Consider the following 20,501-nt stretch of genomic DNA (forward strand, 5'->3'; position numbering starts at 1 on the left):
CCTTTCGGGGCGGGGGGTAGGAGTGGGGTGGGGGGGCACAATTGTGTAGGCGCGCACACACACACTCTACATTTGTAAGAACATTCCATTAATTAAGAAGATTTCTGGGGCTGGGGCTGTAGCTCAGTGGCAGAGCACTTGCCCAACATACGTGAGGCAATGGGTTCGATCCTCGGCACCACATAAAAATAAACAAATAAAATAAAGGCATTCTGTCCATCTACAAATTTAAAATTTTTTTTTTTTAAAAAAAGCCTTCTGTGGAGCCTGGCATTGTGGTGCATGCCTGTAATCCTAGCAGCTCAGGAGCCTGAGGCAGGAGGATTGCAAGTTCAAAGCCAGCCTCAGCAATTTAGAGAGAGCAACTTAGCAATACCTCAAAATAAAAAAATAAAAAGATTTGGGATGTGGCTCAGTGGTGGTTAAGTGCCCCTGGGTTCATTCTCTGGTTTAAAACAAAAAACAAACAACAACAACAACAAAAAACTTCTATGGCACTTATTAATAGCACAACTCTGTGAATGTTTTATCTAGTTCTTAAGACTACATATTTCTTTAGAGCAGAAGCCTTATCTTAATTATCTTGTATATAGTGGATACTGAATAAATTTTAATGCCCAGCATTTACATAAAATTATGTTTCTGCTGCTGTTTTGAGTGTTTTATTTGTATGAACTTCCTTAATCCTCAATTTTCTCTGAGATAGGAGTTACTCTGTTTGCAGATGACGAGGCCAGAGGCCAAGGAGCTTGAGTTCTCCCAGGTAGTTGGCAACAGAGCCCAGGTTGGACCTTAAGGATCTGACTCCAGGTACTCCAGAGTTCAGGCTCTGGCCCAGATCACCTTGTTATATTGTTTAAGGACTAATGGAGACCGGCGTATTATTCATTGGACAAAGATTTAAAGAAATAATGAGTAGCTTAGCTTGCAACAAAATGAACAATGTAATTGGTTTAAGGTTACATTTATTATGCAGATACTCTTTGAAGTATTTCTTTTGACATTTCTAATAAATTATTGCTGAATCTAAGCTGTTGGTGAAAAGTTAAAGATGCCAAACCCTAAATGTGTTAAAGTAAAATTTTAAGATAAAAAAAAATGAGTGCACTTGAATATAATGTGAGAGAATGCGATATTTTCTTTTTTTTTCTTGCTTCATTTCAATCATTCCCTGTGAATGTGTTTAGTGTAAGCTTCATATACTAATATGGAAGGGTTTTTCTTTACAAATCTGTAAGACTTGAAAAACCTTAAATCCTGAACTTTTTCTTGTTCCATATTTCATTTATATTAACCTCTTCCTCAACTTTATAAATAATATATGTTCATTATAAAATAAAAACACAGAAACACATAAAAGATATATTTCCATGACCTCGAGATAATCACTCAATATTTTATTATATTACACATGGCCTTATGTTTATTTAAGTTTGGGATTGCACTGACCCAATAATTTATTCTCTTTTTATTAATACTATGCTTTGACTTTTCCATTCTGTTCAAAATAAAATAACTGCATGATATTCAATCATCATCATCCTTGTACCAAAAATAATAACTGTGATTTATTAATCTTTTGATAAATCAAACACTAAGCCAGGGGTTTTTATTGTGCATTTGCTTCAAAAGTTTATTCAGTGAGAACAAGCTGTGACACTGATCTGTATCTGACTACAAAGTCAGTGGCCATGATAATTATATCCATTGTCCTCAATTGTGGTCATTGTCTCACAATAACATATTATAAATCATTTAATTATTTCTCTGCCATGGGACATTTAGTTCAATTCTTCACATATTTAATGCCCCTGAGACAAACATCCTTGCAGGTGTGTAGAATCATTCATTCTTCTCTTACTTCTTGAGATCAATCTTTTCCCTTGTTTGAATGGTAATTTTGCATCAGAGTTTTGTATATCAAGACCCTCAGACACTTTCAGCTCTGGCTTTCCTAGCCTCTAATTTCCTCAGGTTCTTGATTCCTAGAAATTTTCCAGTTGACCTCTTTCCCATGGAAATATATTTTAAGCAGAAAAGACTTGGTTCTGCCCCTATCCACCTCCCTGTTCATAGGCCCCTCTCTGAGTCCTGACTATACAGAAATCATTCAATGGAGATCATTTGTCACCTTATCCCACATGGCCTCCACAGGATGGCATAGCACAACTGAACAGCTGTCACTTCCTGGCCAGTCACCAATTTCATCTGGAGTTGATCTTTCTAGTCCTATTGTCTCCAAAGATTTGATATTCCCACTTGGACTTTGGAATATATGCAACACAATGTGTGTGCATCTTATTGACTAAGAGCAGCAATGTGGTAAAGTTAGTTCTTTTTTATTATGATTATTATGTGGCCTGGTTATGTTCCAAGATTATGCCTCCAGTTCTCTCCCATATGGTAAATAGAAGCCATGAGGGAAAATATACTTTCTGAAATACTTAATTTATTAAGGTTGTGGGATTTTATTAAGTGTGTATAAACTCTTACATTTCTAACGTTATGCTTAACGTATCTTATATATGAAGAAGCTTCTAACAGCAAACTTAAAACACTTTCTTCATAAACCCTCAAATAATCACATAAACCAATGGACTAAATCCCTATCAATGGTACTCATACTTCAGAGTGTGCAAACATGATCTAGAAAATATTAAAAAGTGAAGAATTCCATTCCTCCCCCACCAGTCTGTTGTCTCTGGTTTTGATCCAATATGGAATCTTTATTTTAATAAACACCACAAGTGATCCTGATACAGATAATTGTGAACTGCACCCTAAAATAAAATTTAATCAAAAGCAATTTAAGTTGCTCCTAAGACATAAAGAGGCAGGGAGAGACCTCAGACCCCCAAATCTCAGAAACCCAAACCAGTGGAGAGAAAATTATTAACAGAAATTATTATTGTTATTAAATTGTAATAACAAGAATGCGGAGAAATGTAGAAATGATACCCCCCTAAAGGGCAGAAACCAGACACATAGTTGTTTGCTGTGTATGAAACGGAAAGCTTCCCAGCATTATCTGGACAGGTCTGTCCCTCATGTGGTAAGAGAACAGGAAGGTGGGGCCCATTGAAGGCTTTCTCTCTGGGCACACAGGAGTTCTGAGATGCCCTGTCACAGTGTCTTCCCAGTCTAATTCAGAGGAACCTCTTAAATCTGTTTGCCCCTTGCCTGATTTCTGGCTTCACAAGACAATTCTTGAGTTGAGGACAGCACCAAAATAATTAATGGCGGGGCTGGGGTTGTAGCTCAGAGGTAGAGCGCTCTCCTATCATGTGTGAGGCACTGGGTTCACTCCTCAGCATCACATAAAAATAAATAAAGATATTTTGTCCATCCACAACTAAAAAAAATATTTTAAAAAATAATAATTAATATAGCTTTGGCAAAGTCAAGAATCATTTCTTAAATCCCCCATGCTGTGTTCCAAAAGATGACACACAAGATATGGGCCCAATCTTCCTGTTCTTTTACCATATGAGGGACAGTCCTGTCCAGCTAATACTGGGAAGGTTTCTGTTTCATTCTTAAGTTGTTTTTTTCTCACAAGTGCTTCTTTAGTTAAAAAATAAATACATAAAATAATCACTATAGCGTTAGAATATGAAGGGACAGTTGCAAAAGTATTTTCACGTTGGCCAATGAGGGGAAAAAAAGGCAATGTTGAGATCTAATCTTGGTCCGGAAAACTAATACATTCATTCACTCATTCATCCAACAAATCTGTGGAGTGTCCACTCCTCTATGTGCTGGCATACAGTGAAGAAGACAGACAGGAGCGCTTTTTACTGTGGTGCAGCTGGTTACAAGCAGCATTGTGCAATTATTGGTGGTAGGACTCTTTCAGCTGACCCAAACCACAATGCTGGGGCAGTATCTCTGCTGTCTGCCACCCACACTATGCACCAGAGGGAAAGTGTTCCAGAACCTCAGGACTTTGCTTTCTTGTACAAAGTTGTAAATGCAAATCTTCAACTCAGTATCTCTGCATTAGAGAAAGAATTCAATGCAGAATCTTATAAGCATTATGTCTACAATGGAACATTAATGCCAAGGGAAAGTAAGGTAGGAACCACCAAAAATCCTAGTTTGTCATCTTCAATAGTTTTTTTTTTTTCATTGTGAATTGGTCAATCCAATTTTATTTCATCAAAATGTATTGACAGGCCAGGAGCAATGGTGCACACCTGTGAACCCCTAGGGAGGCTGAGGTAGTACACTTTCAAGTTCACAGGCAGGCTCAGCAACTTAGGGAGACCTTCAGCAATTTAGCAAGACCCTGTTTCAAAACAAAAAATAAAAAGAACTGGGGATACCTGGCCCAGTGGTAAAACGCCCTAAGGTTCAATCTCCAATACTTGAAAAAATATTGGTGGAAAAAAAATATTGCCAGATAGCATTGTAAGGATATGCATCTTTATTTTTTTTCAACCTCAGTGAGCTTCCTATATGAGGAAAGACACGCACACACACTTATACATATAAGCTTGTAAGTGAAAACTATATCAATGAATCTTCTCTAGACATACAAATTCTTTTTACAGGAGATGTATTTGATTGAACTAGATCTTCAAAAAGTCATATTTTTTCAAAGGAAGAAATAAACAACGAGTGAGCCAGAACATTGCAGATGTAGGATCCAACATGAGCAAGATGGAGAGTATGTATGGAGGTGCCAACCACGTATTGTGGTCCAGTTAAGCTACCTGGACTACCGCCTACCCCCTACCACCAGGAACTGTGCGAATGTGCCTGTAACCAGTTGTACCACAGGTAGCTGTGTATGGGGTACAAGGAGATGGGGATTTGAATGTGATTTTTGTTTCCAGTTCATTCTCCAAAGCAAAACTAGCCTGTAGGCAGTAGAACGCCATGATTATGTCTGTTCTTTGGGGGCAGTTGTATGAAGAAAAGAGGGAAGAAATTGAAGGCAGAAAAAACAGTGGAGCTGAGACATGTGGAGGGTTTGCATGGGTTACTGGTGGGAGCATAATGAAGAGAGGAATGGGAAATACATGAGATAGGATACAGGTCATCAATAGGAACACCTGGCTTGGGAAGAGTGGGGCACAAGTTCACACACTACAGTATTAGTTGTTTGGCACCATCTGGAATTTTTTTCACATGTGTTGAATACTTACTATGTGCCAAGCATCATATAACATGTTTTACAGGCATTGGTCCACTCCTTGCTCAATCCACCATGTCAAGACCTGCATTAGAGTATGCGGGTGGAGAGAGAAGCTGATTCATCTTGTGTCATAGAAGCACAGGCTTTATAGTGCATATTAGGAAGAGCATGCATGACTGCACTGGGAAAGCATTAAGTGACTGTCATAGAAATGAATTTTTTAAGGAATGAAATTGTGTTGAAAATTCGCAAAAACATTGTTGCAGTTTTGGACAACAAATCCGATGAGTTATGCAAAGAAGAGATAAGAGATCAAAGATTCAAGTCTAAGTAATTAGGAGCACATGATTCAGATGGGAAACTCAGAAGAACCTGATCTGGTGTGTAGAGTAACGTATTTGTTTTTTACTTAATGAGCTTGAAATCCTAGAGGATTAACAAGAACCTCACAGAAGAGCTGAATTAGAGCTGTAAGTCTTCATAGATATCATGTATCATGTAACTTCTTAGGACTTCTTTTACTGAAGGAGGGTCTAAGCACATAGAAGAAAAAGTATTTTTACACTCAGGATGTTGGCCAGAGCAAAATAAGTTGTCAAGACTTCCACCAGTTTCCCAGGAAAAGGGATAGAGATGAAGACTAAGGAGGAAGCCTGTAATCAAAGTCAGATTTTGCATGAGGGAATCAGGATCCAAGATAAAAAAAAAGTAAGTAAACTTATCTTAAGATAAGGATTTTTTTTTTCCAAAAAGCAGGAAATAATTATAGGGAGAAACCAAATAGAACTGTATTGAACTAATAATGCTTTCCTCCTGTAAAGAAGCACCACCTATTACTTTGGGGAATCCTAAGATTTGGCCTCCTTGAGGCAAAATATGGCTGATCAAAAATTGCATCACACTGACTCCTGATTTATGAATAAGATGTAGCTTTCTCAATACCAAGAATGAGAGACCTAGAAGCTATTATGAACCATGTAGTTGCCAAAGGCCATCACAGGTCAAATGCTGGTTGGGCTTCTGGGAAAGGTGAAGCCAAGTGACAAGGCAAGCAAACAGCTGTAAAGCAGAGGGGATACTAAAGACACATTGACAGCAACTCAGCACCAATTCCTATGAATTAACTCTTTTAATACTGACAGGAATCCATTCAAGTAGTCTTTTCCACCCAGCTCAATACAAGTGAGGAAACTAGGCAAAAAAGGTATAATAACTTCTCAAATTCTATCAAGAGTGTGTTGCAGACTTGTATCAGGGAATCTTACCCTGGAGTCTTTGCCCTTAGGGTTATTATGGCAACCACCAGAGAGACACAGACTTTCAACAAGTGATTGCTAATGTTTAGCAAGACAGCTAGGAAAGCAGCTAAGGAATCTTAAATGTGTAATTTTTTTTTTTATAGGGCCCCAGAATTAGCAACCAGTTTAAGAAGAGGTTTTGTTTTCCATCCAAGTTCAACTTTGTAATTTCATAGTATCACAAACTAGGTCATCTTACATGGATGTGTCTCAGCAATCTTTGCAATATATGTTCTGAACAGCTGAGACCCAATCTAAGACCCAGTCATCAAGCCATCATTATGAAGAGACATATTCTTGATTGACATGTTGTAAGATTTAAAAAAAAAATCTCCCCACTATCCTATTTTAATTGATTTTTTGTTAACATGAATTGGTTGTACATTTGACTTATTTAAAATCATTTATCATGTGCCTTTTTAGGTGGACCACTCTATATGACTTTCATGCTTAAAAACCATTTTTTATTCAAGTGTCTTACAACCATCATAGGAAAGGAGTTCTAGTATATTCCCCACTTTAAAATGATAGAAATACACACAAGAAAAAAGTACGCAATTTAATCAGGACCCCAGCTTCACAGTTCTTATAATGGCATGAACATAAATGTGTTGAGACAAATAGAACAGTGCTCCAAAGATCTCTCTGAATCAAACTTGAAGTTCTAAAAATGTATAACAGGAGTCTATAAAAAGGACTCAATTTATATCAGAAAAGCATGGCCCTTTAAATTCATATCAGACCCAAAGTATTCACACTCATTTTTAAAAATTGCATAACTAGTAATACACAAGATTTTTAAACATAATTTATTAAAAATAATTCTGGGAAATTGTATTTTTGACTGAGTAGTAATGAAACTTTTGAAAAGATAGATGGTTACTGAATAACTATCCAATGCTAATTTTGAAAAATAATTGTTATAAGCCAACCTTGTACATTCAAGGCAGGCACATTATTAACAATATTAAATATTAGAAATATATTTAGAATGTCCATGTATTTGCACACATAAAGAATTCAATGAAGTAAGCCATAAATCTGAAATTTGCTTGGCTATTAAGTTTAATTTTGTCTTATTGTTTTAAAATTTAAGCTGTCTGGTTCATTTGTATATTTGCTAAAAACTGTAACTGTGTAATATTAAAAAAAAACAAAAAACCTTTACAAACAGATAGGACTAACCATCTTATCTAAAAAAAAAAAAAATGCAAAATTGTCATCCTAGAGAACTTTCAAGATCCCTGTATTTTGAAGCTTATTTCAAACAATCAACACTATTTGGCATTTATAAACTGTATCCTTGCTTTAAAGATTTGAACTATAACTGTGCTACTGCACACTAAATATCCTCATCCCAATCTAATTACACCAGTCCTTTTGTTAACATAGAATGTTGCATCTAAAACATCATAACATAGTTCTACAGTTTCAATGGCAAAATTCTTTCTTGAGGAGGTAATGAAGCAATCACCAAGATATTCAAAACAATAAAGTTAACACATTGATTTTCAGGAAAAAAAGAATACATATGCTTACATAAAACAAAAAGAATTCACTTTATACAAAAGGAAAAAGAGAGACAACTTTGAAAAATATCTGGATTCTCTAACCTAAGTAGAAGTTTTTGAAAAAAAATAGAAGACAAATAGGAGAGAGAGAGAGAGAAAGACAGACAGACACCACTGGGCATTTCAAAGACAAAAAAACTGCAAGAGCAAAAACATTCTGAAAGCACTTTTGAAACAAATTTCACTAACAGAGTCGGTAACAGGGAAATTATAGACTCAGTATAAGATTCTACATGGAATAAAATCTAAAAGTGAGCTCCACCAAAATGGAATTGTAATAACAATCAATATCTAGTTAGAAATCTCCCTGCCCATTACGAAGAAAGGTCATGCTACAAAATAAAGCAAGATAAAGTGTATACACTTTAGAATGTTTAGAAAAACAACACTTTCCAAGCACCACACAAATAACTAAGTAATTAATTAACCAGAGATAATATTCTCTACATTCTTCTATTAGGTTATATTTCAAGTGGTCTTTAAATACAGATTTGAATTAATTAAATTTTATTGCATTATGAATTGGCTGTTGTCATTATACCCAAATGTAAACAATAATGCAAGTTTCCTGTTTGTAAATAAATGTACTTGGGAGCATGTAATCAAAAACTACATGGAAGTCCAAACAATTGTGTACTTATTTGGTTTCCCGTAAATATGCATTTGGCCAAAGAGATTGTGCAAAATAAACAGAGAAAAGTTCCAAACATAACATCTTCTGTTTTGAAAAATCCTCGTTTGTAACTAAAAGGAAGAGGAACACAAATTAAAAGATGATAAGCCACTGGCTTTGGTTGACTTATGAGACCATGTTCATCTCTTTATGCATGCTTCTGCCAGTGTCCTAAATTTGGGCTCCAAATGATCCAAAAATTCAAGCCCATCTTCATCTTGTCGTTCACTACAACAGCCCACAGAACCAGCTGACGATCCTTTTCCTTCATAGTTATACGTAAGGACATAGTCTTGAGCATGCTTGTGACTGTCATCCTGATTACACTGATGCACTTTCTGTCAAGGGGAAAAACACAACACATTTTATTATTATTATTTTAAACACCAAAACGTACTAACATAAAAATAATTGCTTTGATTTACCTTTCATTGTTTAATTTTTAATCAGAGTGTGTCCTCTAATGGATTCCTACATATAAAAAATGCACATGATTGGTCCGTATGATCAAGAATCACACTATCAATTCAGTATATAGCAAGTTTCTATATGTCACACACAAGGCAGCAAGTAACTAGTGTTCATTTTAGGTAATCAGACATTTCCCCTTTCAAATATGATGGCGAAAAGTGAAAATGCATGTATTAAACTGAACCCACATGGATATGAGCTCAGATATCCACAGACAGGCACAGTGATGAAGCACATGGGTATTGTCTTGTACTACACTTCTGGATTCTAAGACATGAGTTATCAGATGTGAAATGTTAGCACAAAGTCTTGAGAGAATAATTTAAATATCGTCACATCTGATTTCATTAAGAATAATAAAACCCAAACAACATCTGAGGAAAAGTAAAGAACTACTCAAATCGGAACATAACTAAATCAGAATTAAGAAGAAACTACTTCCAATGAGCAGATTCATAATTAAATAAAAACAGAGATAGATATAAACATAAAATATTTATCATTATAAAGTTTAAGGGAAATTAAAATAGATTTGTAGAACACCTAGGGAAACTCACATCTCCAAGTCGGGGCTGAGTGAAACTGTGCCACTCGGAGTAAGTGTATCTGCAGTTGTCCACATCCACGTGTCCTCCCCTGCAGGAATCCAGCGTGTGATGATGCCCAGCCCCCCGGCAGGAGTCCAGGGTCTGGTGTCCTTTCACCATTTCGATGGTCTCCTGCCCTCCGTTTTTGACTCCGGATCCCACGGTGCCACAAATTCCCTGACCAGAAGCACCCACAGCTTGGGTTGTGAAGCCATTTGTGGATAACTGAAATGAAAACAATTTGCGTTGGGGAAATTACAGAAAATAATAATAATAACAACAACAACACACACACACACAAAAAAAAAAGACAAAGAAAAATCAACATCATTACTGAAATTTGCCTTGATTTGTTTTGTGTCCTAGAAAGTAGTAAGCTCTCTGGGGACAGAAACTAAGCCTGTTTTGTCAATCCCGAGCACCTGACTATGACAATCCCAATATTAAATTTAGGGTCTTATCATAAGAAACAAGTTGCAGCTGTCAGTGGCACCTGGAAAAATTGGAAAGCTTGATGTATAATTCCTTCTTTAAAGTTGTGATATTGCACAACTTCAGTTGTTACCTCCTTCCTGCATCTCACACCCCAAAGCATCACTATGGTCTCATATATATTTGCTTTCATAGTTAAATTATGAAATGTTACTTTCATAGGTAAATCCATCCCCTTTTATCTGACAAGGCAGAAACAGAAATAATAATCAGCCTTTTTGTTCAGCAATTCAGTTCACTTCAACTGAATAACAAGAATAATGTTGCTGTAAGAATCTTAGCTGTAATAATATATTCTTGCAATCCACATAAATGCAAATAATAAACCAAGCAGGGAAGATACCAAGGACATCAAAGCTCTGGCCACTAATGTAATTTAAGTTTTATTTCTTTCAATCCCTCCTCAAATACCTCAGGCTTTTATTTTCCAAATTTTTTCTGCTCTGATCATTAATTATGCTTTTTATAAGGAATTTACTTGCTCCTCTTCCACATATGGGGCTAGAAAAAAGTCAGAGAAATGTTTGTCACTTGCTAGCACTGCTCTTTTGGACATTCAACCTCAGGCTCTTCTCTAACCCACATTACAGACAGAAAAAAAATCCATTAACCTTCTTCCCACGATGATCAAAGCTTGTAGCGATTTTATTGCTGTTGCCAGAAAAAAATTTAAAACAATTATCCTGGCGATCTGTGACTAATTAAATGCAACATGTTTACAGCAGAAGCAGCAATTTAAATAGATGCAGAAAACTAGGCCTAACACTGAAACCATGAAACATCTGAAGTAGAAAGTACTAATGACATGCTAAAGGATTTTTACTATAAACTCACACTACATAGCCAAATCAAAATACCATGTGTCCTCAGAGGAATCAGTCACTTTTATCTGTTCCATGAGGGAGATGACATTTTATGGTAAATTACCTGATCTCAAAAGAACTTTGCTCAGAAAAGATCATTCTAGAAAGAATCTACATTATACACTAATTCATCCTTTGTATTTATTTAAGACAAATGACTTACCACTTTGTCATCTCCAGGAGCTTCGGTGTTCGACACAATGAGGTTCTGCTGGGCTAAATCATCAGGCAGTTCTTTTGGTTGTTTGTTTATCACAGAAGTCCCACAGACTAATGTAAATAGTATACCTGGAGGAAGAAAGAAAGAACTCTACTTAAGTCTATCATAAGATAATGTGAAAGTATGAATTTACAATGATTCATACGCAAAATAAATCATAACTTTCTAGAGCATATAAGTGAGACTGCTTATGTCAAAGCAGTATACAAAAGTTTGCTCTAAATACATGTGGCAAGTGCATGCCACATGCTGTTATGTCTACACTGAAAGTTATGTCTATGTTAATTGAGGAGACACCAGAGCTACACATAAGTGCACTTAAAATATGCACTACAAATATTTATGTGTTACATAGAAACTAAGCTATATGCAAACGATCAGCTATATGTGAGAGTGCTGGTTATAAGAATGTGTCTTGGAAGTTACCTTAGAGACTGTTATTGAAATTCAAGAAAGGACTTACAAAATAGCAATGCTATGCCCAACAATATTGCCAGGATGGCCCACGTTCCAAGTTTTACTTCTCCGTTGCCAGTCCTTCCACTTGTGCGAAAGGTGCAGTCATTTTCGGTAATGCAGTTACACATAACAACATTCAGTGAAGTGACTGCAGAGAAGCCAAGTCTATCTGTAACCTGAATTGGTACTACATAGGACCCAAATGGAGGATCGTTCTGATAAGAAAGACTTGCCGCTGTATCTGAGGAAGAAATAAAACCAAACATTATAGAACATCACTGATTTGTCCTGGGCAAAAATAACTATTTACGAAATAAAACCAAACATTATAGAACATCACTGATTTGTCCTGGGCAAAAATAACTATTTATCAGACAGTTATCATATTTCCCTACAAATGGATATTCAATGGGATAGCACAACTGCTAGCAGACTGTAAATGTGAATGGTCTGAATAGTTCTAACCTACAGCCATTGCATATTGCATATAAAAGTTGGTCTTGAAATAAGATATTTTACCTGTTCAAAAACAAATCCTTTTATCATAACTAAGGGGCATAAGAGGTTGGTTTTTATCATATCAGTAAAATATTCAATTAAAACAGTCAGTGTATATTTCCTTTTCACTGACTTTATCAGAAAGGAATGATCTGAAATTCTGGGTATCTCCCTTTATTTTTTCTCATATACTGTGCAGAGTAAACACACACACTTGTGATTTATTATCAGAGACAGATCCTAACAACTTAGAACACACCTGACTTTGAACATATTAGTAGGTCATAGGTCACACTTCTGGAACTGCATCTCGTAAAGGACATTGGGTTCACCTGCACAGATTTTTGTTTTGACCTTTTTTTTTTTTTTTGTTAGATCAAAGGTAGAAAGAGATCTAGACCACAAGCCCAATTTTGGATTCAGAACTAAAGACATGATATTAAATATGGTTGTCACATGCCAAAGGACAATCCCTCTGTCACTTAAATGCCCAATCTGACATTCTGATTTTTTTTTTTTTTTTTTGGTGCGGTGTTTGAGGTTCTCAATGTAAATTGGATGTTTAGGTGAGAAAATTATTAAGATTTTAAGATAAACCATGGTTAACTTGTCAAGTTTATTATACAAGGAATAATAAAAATAATAAGACAAACAAAACCAAAACTAATGATTCACAGTGTGCCATGGTCTATTTCATTCATGATCTCATTTATTTTCTGAAATAATCCCACTTTACACCTGAGTAAATTGATACTCAAACAGAATAAACAGTATGTTCAGATTTACAGAACTAATAAATGGTGAGGCCAGCATTTGACCATATAACTTCAAAGTCTTTTCTTGGTGTTTCTTAACTTGTTGTTTCCCTGGTTTGGGATGAACTCACAGACCAGTAACTCTAAAATAATAAAATTTGAGGGCTTGGAGTGTAGCTAAGGGTATAGAACCTGCCCAGCATGTGCAAAGCATTGAGTTCAATACTCTGAACTACAAAACAAAACAAAACCCACAAAGTTTTGGACAAACATACTTCTGCCAAAGTATGGAGATGTGTGTGTGTGTGTGTGTGTGTGTGTGTGTGTGTGTGTGTAGATAGATTAATGGATCTATCTATCTATCTATATGTGTGTGTGTGTGTATATATATATATATACACACACATATATATATATACATCACGATAACCATATATATACATATATATATATATATATATATATATATATATATATATATATATATTTTGGGGGCGGGGTACTGTGGATTGAATCCAGGGGTGTTTTACCACTGCTACATCCCAGCCCTTTCTATTTGTTTATTTTTAGATGATATGCTAAGTTGCTGAAGTTCTCACTAAGTTGCCGAGGCTGGTTTCGAACTTGTGATCCTTCTGCCTCATGAATCGTTACAATCACTGGTATGCGACACTGCACCCAGCAAGTAGGGATATATATTTTTAAAATCATCATTTCCTATCAACATTATTTAAAACAATGATGTTATGACACCAAATGAGTGGAAAAGTCAAAAATCTAAGAATAAGGTCAATTCTTCTTAGGAAAGAATACACACAAAATGGAATATTGTTTTAAAGCCATCTTGTAGGTTCATAAGACAGGCTTCAAGCCACAGTCAGTAGCTTACTTATTTTTACAAGTCCTTCTTTTCCTTTCCCCATCCCATTCCACTTTACATTTTTCTCACCTTTCTTTTCTAATTTGTCCTAACAGGAATGTGAGAGTCAGTCACTGAAAAGGTGGGATTTAACGATGGTCAAGGATATTTTAAAGCAAACTTCACTGAATTTACAGAGGTTCTTGAGTCATAAAAACTGGCAGAGCATGATATTGAAGCCAGAATTAGACAAGCAGATAGGCAAGGGTCAGATCCAGAGAATGGAGGGACTGAACTGTTACTTCCTTCAGAGCTCTTTCTCCACCCTTATCAAGATAACCTGCCCCTGCTCCAACCTGTTGGTAAGGTAACCTCTCCCAGGGATCATCCCTCCTACAGGGAGTTGTAAATGAGTCCCCTTCCTGCCCATATCATTTCACCTTGGCCCCTCCAGCCCATCTGCTTCTCACCTAGTCACCTAGTCACCTATGCAGGAAGGAGAGAGATAAGGGGAAGGGAGCAGGAGAACAAAGGAAGCCTAGGACTATAAAAAGGCCAAAGGCTCTCACTTCTGTGGATACCAGGATATTATCTATGGCCCTGTTCTCCCTCCCAGAAGAAATCTATGTTACCCCTTTTTAAATAAACCCTCTTTTATATGCTTGCCTTAGCGTGCCTCTCTAATATTATACTTCAACATGCAGGACTCGTCCTTGATAACCAGCAGTACCAACATCATGGTCCACAGGCAGGGCAAGCAGGAGATGAGGAATTGCTGATGTAGAGAATGACGGGAAGGTGAAAATGGAGAGGTCACCTTCCCTTTCACCATTCTTGTCACCAAAGACCATTATGGGCTGAAGTCTAAAGGAAAGACTGGGAACCAAGTTGAGGAAGGATCCCAAGAAAAACCACAGACACAAAATGGTCAGGAGTCAACACAGGGGTAGACAGGAGTGATGGTATGGTGGACACTGTCTTGGCACCAGATCCCCATGCAATGAAGGACTGCCATCAGTGTCTTCTGTGAGTATCCCTTTTACTCCAACTCATATCCCTTTGGGCTGCCTCCTCCACCGATGGAGCAATGACAGAGAACGGGGAATCGACATGGAACCAGTGTGAAAGGACCTGAGCTCAGACTCCCCATGGGATCAGCTCAGCTGTTACTGGTCTGTGCTGCACCTCCATTTCTCCTTTTCCCAGTCCTTCCTTTCACAGCCGATTTCAAGCAAATTTCTTAACACATATTCTGCTTGAGTGACTGCCTCAGACTCCACTTCCTAGAGGACGAATATGCAAAAGAGAGGGATTCCCTTATAATGTAGGATATGATTGTCATGTAAAGAATCTATGTGGATGGGTTCTTAGAGTGGGAAATGCAAACTCATGAAACTTTGCCTAAAGAAACTCTGGCATAGAATTACAGGCAGACACTAGAGAGGCCTAGTGCCCACCCAAACTGAGAACTGCGTTATTCTGCTTCATCAAGAAACATCTAGATGACATTGAAAAAAAAGGGCAACGTTTCGAAACACATACCATTAATTTTCATCAGTCTCCACATTTTCCGTACTTCTGAATCGGAACTCCTAAAACTAAAATCAAACGGTGGGCCATTTATGGGTTCATCAGGATCAACAGCAACAATCTCTGCTGAGGACATAGTAGGTTTGCAGATTACTACTGTCTGCTTAGGTATGTACGGGCCATTATCATTCACATCTTCAAGTATAATCCCCAGTGTCCCTGTACAAGTTCTCCCATCTAGGAAAATCAAAGTAAAAATACATTTTTAATGTTTGAAGTTTTTGCAAAAAAATAATACACTGAAAATCTTTAAATACTTGTTGAGTACCTATAATGTATAAGTTACTGTCACAAGCACAGCCACAAGCTAAGTCCTCAGGGAACGTTAAAAGAATATTATGGCCAGGTGTAGTATCACAGGAGGCCTTTAATCCCAGCAGCTTGGGAGGCTCAGGCAGGAGGATCACAAGTTAAAAGCAAGCCTCAGCAATTTAGCTTAAGTCCTAAGCAACTTACAAGACACTGTCTCTAACTAAAAATATAAAATGGGCTAGGGATCTGGCTCAGTGGTTGAGCCCCCTTAAGTTCAATGCCCGGTACTCAAAAAAAAAAAAAAAAAAAGGAAGAATAAGAATAAGAATACTATATTCAAGTGGATTGCAGAGAATAACTACTATATTAGGTATGTTCACCCAATTCAAGAATTCACTACAATAAATATAGAAATCTTTATAGAGGTGAGTTTTGATTGGTTTTTAAGAGGAGAAAGGAAAAGAGTATGAACAATAGTACTTCTGGGATGTTTGAAAGCATGGGAAAATTCAAGGAGGTTGCAAAGCATGTTGAACACATCCCTGACCTGGAGAAAATAAAGGAAGAAGCTGAGAGCAGGGAGTAGGAAATTGAGAGTGGAGAAAAGGGCTGGGGATCTTTGAAAACCATACTAGAGAGTGTAGATTTCAATATCCATTTTTACAAGAAACGCTTAAGGTTTTCCAAGAAAAGTTAATGATAAAAGATAAATATTTTGGAAAATAAAACAAAAATAGTATATGAAAATGCTCTAAGAATGGAAAATCACTTGCAAACTGAAATAATCACCATGGGTGTAGTTTAAGTAATTAATCTATATATTTGGCAAAAACTTACTGAGTAAGTACTCTGTACAAGGCACTACACCGACAAATCTGGAAGAGTCAAAGACAAAGCAGACAGAAATAAATCTGGGACACAAATTAGTAATGACGTTATTAGGTATGAAGTTGAAGAGCATGGGTCAGGAGTCCTGTCTCTCAATCAGTTATTCCTTCTAATTATTAAAGATGCCTTGAACACTGAGACGAAGAAGAGGAAGAAGAAAACCTGAGGCTCTGTCTCATAGGGAGCTATCAACATAGACCAGGCAGATCCCGGAAGTCATAACCAGCGACTGGACCTGCAGTAGTTCCAGTGCCATTGTGGGCCAGGAATACTTGGGACTCCAGATTCAAAACTGGTCCTGAACCATGGCCAGAAAAAAAGCAGGTACAAGCAACTACAAGACTGCTAGCTGAGAAATGGGGTACAGTAGAAAAGGGGTACAGTAGAAAAGGAAAAAAAAATAGAAGCAGAAAGCAAACCAAATACCTCCCATTTAATATGAGCCTGCCAATTAAAATTCCCAAAGGAGCAATGTTAAAATCCAACAAAATCACTGTTAGATTAATTCTATGTAAGACTTCTTTGAAGCAGGTATAGTTAGAATCTTCCAAGATTTAAAGAAAATGCATTAATTATTTAAAAAGGAAATTACAGCTCAAATTCCAGTAGAAATAAAATAGCAACATTCATCTAATGGGAATTCTAGAAAAAAAAGAAAAGAATAGCAGAAGAACAATATTTAAGGAGACTAGTCACTGAGTATATTCCAGAATTCATTCAGAGGGAATTGGAATACCTAAATCATCTTCCAAAATCATGGCTGAATCCTAATTTTGCAAGTGAGAGCATAATAACGTATTTATTATAGTTAGCATATTTATCTTACAAAAGATCAAAGTTCAAATGTATGTATGGTAAAAGTGTATTTTGTGCACTAAATGAGTCTTATATATAATCACTCTACTCATATTCCTCTCAACATTATAGGATGCACAGAACATAATTTTACATTTTATATGATTTTATGGATTCATAGTGTTGTCTAATTTTATAACTATATCATTTACTGTGAGGATGATTTATCTTTGTATAATGTGTTTAATCACAATTCTAGCCCCTCAGTATACTGTTAAATTCCTGTAAAAGTTATAATTGCTTTCCAGAAGTGTGCCATGTGGCAATAAGTATGTTCTCCCTATAATAAACTTTCCCAATAAAATGAAGATTTTAAGAGAAATGAGTAGATAAATTGAAGCTAGTTTTACCAAAGTCATTTTCTCAATTTTTCCTAATTAATATTAATATGTTACAGTTTCAAGTATGTCTGTGACTAAATTGCTTTATAATTACATTTAACCCTGGAAATGCTATTAGAAAGCAGACATGAGTTAATAAATTATAGCAAATCTCTCAATTACTTTATATGTCATTTTGGGAAAAAATTAAAAGTGTCTAGAGTCACTTTTGAAAATGGAAGTATATTGCCAAAGATGTATGTAGCAGGCTTAAAAACACATTTCTTACTTGGATCTGACGCAAGGACGGTAACGTTATATACACCACTTGGGATGGCCTCTGCCTCTCTGTCAAGGCTTCGGAAAACTGTGATTATTCCTGAATCTTCATTAATGGTGACCCACCCTTTTGGATCACTTATTTTCCTATACCTATTTAACAACAATGAATTAAAGTCATAAAAAGTATTATAAGTGAAATGACAATAAGTAAATTATAATTCTTTAAAACACAATAAATTTGGAGTGAACAATAGGACAATGATAAATACCTTATTCCAGTGCTACTTTTTGTATCTGGGTCATATGCTTTGTATCCACTGCTTCTTGTCCCTGCTGGTGCATTTTCTTTGATTCGAACAGTCTGGACTGGAGGGTTGCACTCAGGGCCCTCGTCCTGATTTTTCACATTAACAGTAACTGTTGCTGTACTCATGGCGGATCTTGAGCTAGTCTCTCTAGAATATGGAGCTTCATTAACTACTCCAATTTGTAGGGTCATCTGTTGTGTTTCTTCATAATTCAGTGGCTGGCAATTTAAATGTGTTGAAAATCAGATCAAAATATTTAAGAGTTGGCAATGTTGACAAGTACCAATAACTTGTTAAATTTGGAAATACATAAGTATTATGTTGGAAACAGTCATGAGAATATGAAACATATATCTGAAATCATGGTGGTGGTAAAGAGAGGAGAATTCTTCAACTCATTCAGATTTGAGTGCAATTGACAAAAACTAAACAAAAAACTCTTCCTCAACTACAAATTTAACACAGGCAGTATAACAGGCCTTGGAAATGATTTCAGGAAGAATTTACTAAAATCGATGTTAACAAATAAGAATCCTCCTTTAGTGGTTTCATATCATAACCAATGTTCATTTACTATACCATTCCCTTTTTGAGGACAGCTTGTCTTACACTCTTGAGATGAATAAAAATTACTTGGACTTGGTTTGTATAGAAAAACTGAGCCAAACTTTGTAAAATGTATTTAGGAGGGGAGACACAAGATATAGAAAGTTTAAGAACATGACCCTTTCTTTTTCTATCTTTCTGCCCTCCACCCCCTTTCTTAAAAACTGGAAGTACCAAGTTTGATAGAAGACTTTATTGTATTTAACCTGATTTGTACTTGTAATGAAAATGAATAAAAGAATTTTTTTTCAGATTTTAGACTTCACAAAAATACATTTTCTTAGGATTAGGGCAAGGGGTGGGTAAGACAGAGAAAGGATTCAAAAATATTTTTCTTTGCTGTTTTGAAAAATAGAAATTAACTCACAAAGCACAACTAATTTTCATCACTGCAAGGAAAAAAATTGCCCTTTTTGGTCCATACTAATTGAGAATAAGTACAAACAGAAAGTTCTAGAGATCCACAAGAGAATCGTGTTCTAATTATTAAAAATACAGCAGAAATGTGTATGACTTTGCCCAAGGTCAAAATAGATCAGGTTGTTTTATGTGCTATCTCTGGCTCCTGAATTAGCACTGAGTTCTCCTCAGATATAAAAAATGACATTAGAAAGAAGTCTTAGATGATGTACATCTTTGAATGGTTTAGGATTCCCATACTGAAACTGGAAGTTATGAATATATTGTATGCTGGATATATATGAACAAACCTACAGACAGCTTCTCTATGGGTCTGACTAGGAGTGACTCATTTGGAAAGTTTACTAAGTGGTGATTTCTTAACCCAGCTACAAGAAAGAACAGTCTAGAAGAGCTTGACTCTGTTCAATTAGCCTCAAAGCTATGCTAGCTTTTGAATTGTTGAGAGATATTGGTCACAAGACGGATACTATATCAAATTAATTGAATACATATAAATGGTTTTTTTAAACCATGACTTTATAAAGATCACCACAACTGAATGTGTGTGTGTGTGTGTGTGTGTGTGTGTGTGTGTGTGTGTGTGTATAGGCATTTACATTTACCTCTGTATGTTATTCCTGTATCTACATAATTTCTTTGTTCCTATTAAGCCCCAATATGCTGTTCCATAATATTATAAATTACAAACAACTGATTTACTAATTTATTATTACCTTAACTACACACAGAACTCCTTCATTGGTTCTGGGATCCGTTGCAATTTTAAAATTTCCATTTTCATTGCCCTTTAAAATGGTATAATTAGCTCTCCAATTAGGAGTATTAATTAAATCCTTATCCTCAACTGTAACACGTAAGATTTCCACATCAATTGTATTTTCTTCCACTGATGCCACATACTAAAAATAATAAAAAGAAACAAAATATTTCATTAGTTAGCCCTCAGAAAAATAAACCACCATATGAAGAAAGCTATGTTCTTCCAATTTCTTGAGAGTGTTTTTGGAGGTTCTACCAGGAAGCACAGCAACTCCTATACCCTTGACCCAAGACTGGTCCTCCTCTATCTCCTCTGTCAGGAAAGGTCATCC

At 36.1% G+C, this 20,501-nt stretch overlaps 1 protein-coding gene across 4 annotated transcripts in view; it reads right to left on the reverse strand.

The window, feature by feature from the left end:
- Nucleotides 1-6,962: 6,962 nt before the first annotated feature.
- The window catches only part of DSC2 (desmocollin 2), a 32,212-nt gene continuing 18,673 nt past the window's right edge, over nucleotides 6,963-20,501 (reverse strand). For 2 of the 4 annotated variants that reach the window (XM_081262859.1, XM_081262858.1), the window contains exons 9-17: nucleotides 20,124-20,309; nucleotides 18,343-18,599; nucleotides 18,081-18,223; nucleotides 15,429-15,653; nucleotides 11,779-12,015; nucleotides 11,259-11,383; nucleotides 9,711-9,965; nucleotides 9,108-9,153; nucleotides 8,889-9,020 (exon numbers count right to left, since the gene is read on the reverse strand). In XM_081262859.1, coding sequence (XP_081118985.1) covers nucleotides 9,118-9,153; nucleotides 9,711-9,965; nucleotides 11,259-11,383; nucleotides 11,779-12,015; nucleotides 15,429-15,653; nucleotides 18,081-18,223; nucleotides 18,343-18,599; nucleotides 20,124-20,309 — 1,464 coding nt within the window. In that variant the 3' untranslated portion in view covers nucleotides 8,889-9,020; nucleotides 9,108-9,117. Of the gene's footprint in view, nucleotides 9,021-9,107; nucleotides 9,154-9,710; nucleotides 9,966-11,258; nucleotides 11,384-11,778; nucleotides 12,016-15,428; nucleotides 15,654-18,080; nucleotides 18,224-18,342; nucleotides 18,600-20,123; nucleotides 20,310-20,501 lie in introns of all 4 variants that reach the window. The other 2 variants (XM_081262861.1, XM_081262860.1) reach the window with 2 other exon arrangements.

Source organism: Spermophilus citellus, assembly GCF_964194105.1.
Source record: "Spermophilus citellus genome assembly, chromosome: 12".
NCBI lineage: Eukaryota > Metazoa > Chordata > Mammalia > Rodentia > Sciuridae > Spermophilus > Spermophilus citellus.